General features: G+C 38.0%; 2 protein-coding genes across 2 annotated transcripts; one reads left to right on the top strand and one right to left on the bottom strand.

Moving 5' to 3' along the window:
* Positions 1–2,574: 2,574 nt before the first annotated feature.
* On the bottom strand, positions 2,575–3,195 carry LOC125187014. The gene is made up of 2 exons (XM_048083524.1): positions 2,945–3,195; positions 2,575–2,758 (listed from the first exon to the last, which is right to left on the bottom strand). Exons 1-2 carry the CDS (start codon positions 3,193–3,195, stop codon positions 2,575–2,577), a joined length of 435 nt encoding a protein of 144 aa, XP_047939481.1.
* Positions 3,196–4,369: 1,174 nt separating this feature from the next.
* On the top strand, positions 4,370–5,374 carry LOC125205779 (transcription factor GTE7-like). The gene is made up of 3 exons (XM_048104898.1): positions 4,370–4,892; positions 4,974–5,220; positions 5,325–5,374. Exons 1-3 carry the CDS (start codon positions 4,611–4,613, stop codon positions 5,372–5,374), a joined length of 579 nt encoding a protein of 192 aa, XP_047960855.1. The 5' UTR covers positions 4,370–4,610.
* The last annotated feature ends 1,177 nt before the right edge of the window (positions 5,375–6,551 follow it).

Below are 6,551 nucleotides of genomic sequence, written 5' to 3'. Positions count from 1 at the left end.
TTATGAACTTTGTAGTTTTAGAACAAGAATTCTCTAGAGACTCATTCTCTATTAATAATGTATTAATAACTTTTTTTTACTATATTTTTTTTACTTCACCAATTGCAAAACTAAAATTAGTATCATTTCAAAAGTTTATATTTTTAAGGGATAAATGTAACTTACAAGTATTTTAGAAATTGTAGTGGAATAATACGACGGGGATGTAATCAATTGCTAACTAATTATCAATCCCAAATTGAGACCAATTTTCAATCATTAGATTAGAAGATCTTGTGGTTAATATAATACCACGTGTAATATATTTTAAATTTAAATAATTATTAATTAAATTAAAAGGGTATTAATGTCAAATCCTAGATGTAGTAATTATAACTAACTACTTTCTCTCTCCTCAAAATCATCTCAAATTTTTAAATTTACGTAACTCTCTCAATTTAAATTATTTTTTCGCAAAAAATATATCATTAAAGATAATTTAATAAGGATTCCAACGAGATCTCAATTGCATATGTTCCGACGATGTTCGGGTGATGAAATTTGATAAATCATATTTCAATTTTCGTACATGTTGATAAGCAGCTATTTTCAACAAATGCAACCAAAAATCTCAATATATTGTAGGCAAAATCTCAATATTATGCATGTCCAATCTCAATAAAAATGTGTTGATATTTTCTTGTCCTTGTGTTGATATTCTAATGTCATATTGTTGATATTTGTAATACACAATGTTGATATAAAAAAACACTCACGAAAATTATCATATGATAACATAATGACGATATTACCCTTTTGTTGATATTTTGTCTACTATTTTTAAGATTTTGTGAGCTTTAATCTCATCCACTCATTTTAAAATTTAAGGGTGGAGATTTAGTCTTGATTTTGGATTAAGGTGCTAAAAGCACTATAATAGGACCATAATATGACGAGTTATTATTTAAGACTCAGATTATGCAATAAGATTATTACTCTTTTCGTTGCATAAACGTATTATATTTTGACTAAAAAAAAGAGTCTTTGATTGATGGTGTACACGTGTAGTTTTTGTTTCTTTCGTTTTTTATTTTTACGCTTGTGCTACATTTGGTAGCCCATTTATATATATGGGCTGCTATTTCACGACTATAGATTTGCGAATTTGCCAATTTATTTTAATATATTGGGTCAGGCCTTCGGCGGTTGGATTGTGTTATAGTAGTACTACAAAACTATCTATACACATTTCCAGAACAAATTGTTGTCTGTAACTTACGTGATTTTTGTGGATTATTGAAAACAATCGAATTGGGTAACATTACGATCTCATAATAATTTAATCACTTTGTTATGCAATAATCAATAGCCAAAATTTGTACGATAGGATATGTCTAACTCTGTGTTACCTCTCTCTCACATTTTCATCTCAATAACAACGAATTTTACTCTTGTTTCATAAGTAAATCCTCAACCAACATAAACCGACTACATAACAAATTTCTATAATAAGTAGGAGTATTTTTATCATAGGGTTATTTGTCTCTAAATTATTAAATTTTCTCTAAATTTCTGATTTTGCATATCAGTTTTAAAATCTATTTATATACCAAAATTTAATTTGTTCTGATTTGGAAAAACTAATTTCTACATTTCAATATTAACATATCTAGATAACTTACTTGTATACCTTTATTAGATGAAAACCAAAATACCATCATATTTTAGACAGTGAGACAACATAGTATTACACTAAATTAAATAAAATTAGTATTTATATTAACCTTAGAGTCAAACTTTTGATTGGTTATAAAAATTGGATTGGCTACGATATCATAAGAAATTAATAGTTTGATAGTAATTTATAAACAAATTTTAAAGCTGATATACACCCTATGTCCGTGAATATGAGTTCCGTTTTTTTTTATTTTAGTCCGTCTTTGAATAGGAGTCCCGGTTCACTTTTACCATAAATGGTAATAGGTCTCACATTCCACTAAGAGCATTTCCAGTGCACGGATGTCCCATTCGGACATCCACTAGGACTTCCCAAAAACATCTCCTGCCACGTCACTAGGACTTCCCCTGCACAATCCGTCCTTCCCATGCGGACTTCCCGCAATAAAAAAATTCACAAATTCACAAATAAAGCAATTTACGTTTATGGAAATAAAATTTCGACACGAATACAAACGGAAAAAATTAACAACTTCATTAAAAAAAAACATACATGATTCGGAAAGTAAGTCTTGCTAAAGTCGAACATGGGCATCTGTTCGCCGCATGTCGGTTAAATGCGCGCATCCGCTCGACCTCTCCATGAGGTACCCCCATATTCACATTCGCGGTGGCCACGCTGTGGCTTGGACCGGCACCCATATCATCTTCATTGGTCCACTGAGTCAGTTCCGCAGCTTCATTTTCAACAATCATTTTGTGCATTATGATACATGCGTACATGACATCGCCGATGTTGGGAATATACCACTGCCGTGAAGGACCCTTCACTACCGCCCATCGACTTTGGAGCACACCAAATGTCCGCTCCACATCCTTGCGCGCTGCCTCCTGATGGCTCGCAAAGTATGTCTTATTTTATCCGAGCGGATGCTTGATCGTCTTCACAAAGATGGGCCAGTTTGGGAATATCCCATCCACCAAATAGTATCCCATATTGTGCCGGTTGCCCTTGGCGACGAATTCGATGGCGGGACCAACGTCATTGCACTGATCGTTGAACATGGGCGACGACTGGAAAACGTTGATGTCGTTGTTCGACCTGGCGACTCCAAAATAAGCATGTCATATCCACAGCCGGTAGTCAGCTACAGCTTCAAGGATCATCGTGGGATGCTTGGCTTTGAAGCCGGTAGTGTACATCCCCTTCAAGGCGGCGGGGCAGTTCTTCCACTCCCAATGCATACAATCTATGCTGCCCAACATCCCAGGGAACCCGTGCACCAACCCATGCATATCTATCAGCCTCTGGCAGTCTTCGGGGCTCGGACGCCGAAGATACCGCTCCCCGAATATCGCTCTAACGCCCGCGCAAAAATTCTGCAGACACTCGACGACTGTCGACTTGCAAATGTGAAGGTACTCATCAAACATGTCGGCCGCGCCTCCGTACGCCAATTGCCTGATTGCGACAGTGCACTTCTGTAAGGGCGTGAGACCGGGTTTGCCAACCGCATCCTCCCTGATCCTGAAATACATGTATCTTCTCTCTAAAGCACCCACGATATGCATAAACAGCGGACGATGCATCCTAAAACGTCGCCGGAATAAGGCATCCCCAAAACGCGGCTGCGGAGCGAAGTAGTCCCTGATACAACCGAATATGTGCAGCAATGCGGTCACGCCTGGATATCCGAGGACGTCGGGTGTCCTCACGGGACGTCCGTGTCCGACTTATTTTGTTCCAATGGCGGACGTCCCGGTCACCCGTCGCAGAAGTCCGACCGGATGTCTGCCACTGGAGATGCTCTAACTCATTCCACTCACATTTTATTTAAACTTAATATATAAGTGAGACCCATATTCCATTAATTTTTTTTCTCACTTTTCTTAATACTATTTCTTAAAACTCGTGTCACGAAGGAATGAGACTCCTAATGGTGAACGGAGGGAGTACAAAACTAGCATCTGGCAAAAGATTAGGAATTTATTGGCAAATGCCCTTTTTACCATGATATCTTAATAATCTCTCTCCTGACACTTTTCCTTATTTCTACTGTCCAATGATACCATGATCTTACTTGAATATATATATATATATAGAAGATTGTGATCAATTGAGATTTTTAGGGTAATTGAGAAATGAGATGCAACATCAGCCACTCATTTTTATTAAATGAGTGGTCCATATTTCACCACACAAAAAATATTTTTAGATTAATTTATTTTGAAAGGGCAGAATGGTAATTGCATGGGCTCATTCATGATCCTTCCGTCAAAACTCTCACTCTGAACATCATGAATTGTCTTCCACCGCCGCTAACTTCAGATCCTGTGCGCGAGCTCTGGTCGTCTTCCACGGCGGATGTGTCGGAGCGCATCGCCGGCATCGGTGTGAAGGAGCATGTATCCAGAATTTGATGCTATTCGACAGAGAGAGCTATTTGATGCTTTGCGAATGACGTGATTCGATTGCTGGTCCAGAATTTGCTAGAAGCCTCGATTACTAGGTTTAATTACTTCCTAGTCTAATTCGCTTGCAATTCTTCCTCTGTAAAACTTGTTGTTGCCGATTTTATGAATTTTAATTAAGGTAAAATTTTACTGATTTATGTAAAATTGAGGCATTTTGATACGTCTCTGTTTTTTTTTTTTTTTTTTTTTTTGCCTTGTAGTGCTTGCTGTGATGACTGTAGACTAAGTAGTTGTTTTTCCTTGATCACGATTTGATGAGTTGCTATTAACTTGTGTTTTTGCTATCAACATTTTTATGAGATTTTTGCTTCTGTTGCAACCATATTACCATATTTTTGCAGTAGATGATTCAATTGTATTGGATGTGAACTCATTTGAGAGATTGATTTTCCAATATTTGCTTTTGTTATAGGATTTGAACTTTTTGCAAGCTTAATTGTTGATTTGTTTATGGAATTGGAAGTATTATCAGGAATTGGATGTCAACAAAACTTGGATTTGGGTTGCAGAATTTACCCCAAGAGAAGATGCCTCAACTTGTACAGATAATCAGGAAGAGGGATGAGCATTCGGCACAGGATAGCGATGAAATTGAGCTTGATATTGAGGCTCTTGATACGGAGACGTTGTGGGAACTTGATCGGTTTGTGACCAATTGGAAGAAGATGGTGAGCAAGACAAAGCGGCAAGCGTTGGTGATGAACAACAATCCAGCTGCTGGAGTTTCTATTCCCTCCAGTCCTGTTACTGATGCTGATGTGGTAAGTATAATTTGCATCAAGATTTTTGTCTTTTTTGTGGTGTTTTCACTGTTTATTCATGTTGTTGGTAATGTTGTGTAGGGCGCATTGAGCGACAAGAATGATGATTGTGGCAAGATGATGAAAGAAAATTATGAAGAAGATGTAGATATTGATGACGATAGGCCAGCAGCGAGCTTCCTTGCTGTGGAGATTGAGATTGAGAGAGAAGGTGTTGTTGGGCAGGAGAATGATGGTGTTGTTGGACAGGAGAATGATGGTAGAGGCAATGCCAGCAGTAGCTCAAGCAGTTCTGGCAGCTCAAGTAGCGATTCGTCATCCTCGAGTGGTATTGATATGATTCTTCTTGCGTTTCTACATTGTGTTGGGGTTGAAAGTATGGAAAACGGAAACAGAAACAGATTTTCATTCGTTTGAGTTTGTTTTTTACAGATTCTGATTCAGGGAGTTCCTCTGGTAGTGAGTCCGACGCAAATGATTGACCAATTTGGTGATTGAACTTTTATTTGATGATTGAATTGGATGTCTGGTAGTTTTGTTGCTTTTTCTTGCCTGTTAACTGTGATATCTCAACTTTGTTTTAGTTCATTTGATATTTTGGCTATTGATATGTGAATTATAAGTGTTATTTTTTAGTTGTTGACATTCGATATTCTCGGTATTGATATGTCAATTGTAAGTGTTATTTTTTTAGTTGTTGACATTTTAATACGAGTTGTTGACATTCGATATTTTCGGTATTGATATGTCAATTATAAGTGTTATTTGTTAGTTGTTGACATTTTAATACGAGTTGTTGACATTTGATATTCTCGATATTGATATGTGAATTATAAGTGTTATTTGTTAATTGTTGACATTTTAATACGAGTTGTTGACATTTTAATACGAGTTGGTGACTTTCGATATTCTTATCAATATTAATTATTTTTGAGAAATGAGATGAGATGCAATCTCAATTGAGAAATGAGATTATTTAGGCTAATTGAGACTATTTAGGCTAATTGAGAAATGAGATGCAATATCAGCCACTCATTTTTATTAAATGAGTGGTCAAGATTTTACCACACAAAAAATATTTTTAGATTAATTTATTATGAAAGGGTAGAATGGTAATTATAGGTTTTAATTAGGGTTTTCAACTTGTGTTTGGGGATTGGGGATTCATCTTCACCACCGTCTTCAATCCTGAGCAAGTGTAGTAGTATCGATGAGGTTTCCACATATAAGAAAAGAAGCACATAAATGGCCACCGCGTCTCCGGCGAGCTCTACGCCGCCGCGCTCGCCGGGATGGACGACCTCAAGGGGATCTCGCGCGGCCACTATGAGCGCCGCCCGATCTAGATTCAGATCCAGACCCATGACGATGCAGAGATGGGGATCGTGGAGGCGGAGGCGTACTACGCGCACAGGAGCTACGTGGAGGCGATGCGGCGGAGGAGGAGAGGGGGAGGAGGAGGCGTATAACTGCTAACATGATCCTGAGCAAGTGTAGTAGTATCGATGAGGTTTCCACAGATAAGAAAAGAAGCACATAAATGGCCACCGCGTCTCCGGCGAGCTCTACGCCGCCGCGCTCGCCAGGATGGACGACCTCGAGGGGATCTCGCGCGGCCACTATGAGCGCCGCCCGATCTAGATTCAGATCCAGACCCAT

Source organism: Salvia hispanica, chromosome 1 (assembly GCF_023119035.1).
Source record: "Salvia hispanica cultivar TCC Black 2014 chromosome 1, UniMelb_Shisp_WGS_1.0, whole genome shotgun sequence".
In the NCBI taxonomy this organism is placed as follows: Eukaryota; Viridiplantae; Streptophyta; class Magnoliopsida; order Lamiales; family Lamiaceae; genus Salvia; species Salvia hispanica.
The sequence above is the reverse complement of the archived record's forward strand: the minus strand, read 5'-3'. Positions and strand labels throughout refer to the sequence as shown.

Coding starts and splice junctions, on each gene's coding strand:
- LOC125205779 (XM_048104898.1), top strand. CDS start 4,611: ATGTCAACAAAACTTGGATTTGGGTTGCAGAATTTACCCCAAGAGAAG. Junction 4,893..4,973: donor CTGTTACTGATGCTGATGTG/GTAAGTATAATT, acceptor AATGTTGTGTAG/GGCGCATTGAGCGACAAGAA. Junction 5,221..5,324: donor CGATTCGTCATCCTCGAGTG/GTATTGATATGA, acceptor TGTTTTTTACAG/ATTCTGATTCAGGGAGTTCC.
- LOC125187014 (XM_048083524.1), bottom strand. CDS start 3,195: ATGTATTTCAGGATCAGGGAGGATGCGGTTGGCAAACCCGGTCTCACG. Junction 2,759..2,944: donor AGGCTGATAGATATGCATGG/GTTGGTGCACGG, acceptor TGGAGTCGCCAG/GTCGAACAACGACATCAACG.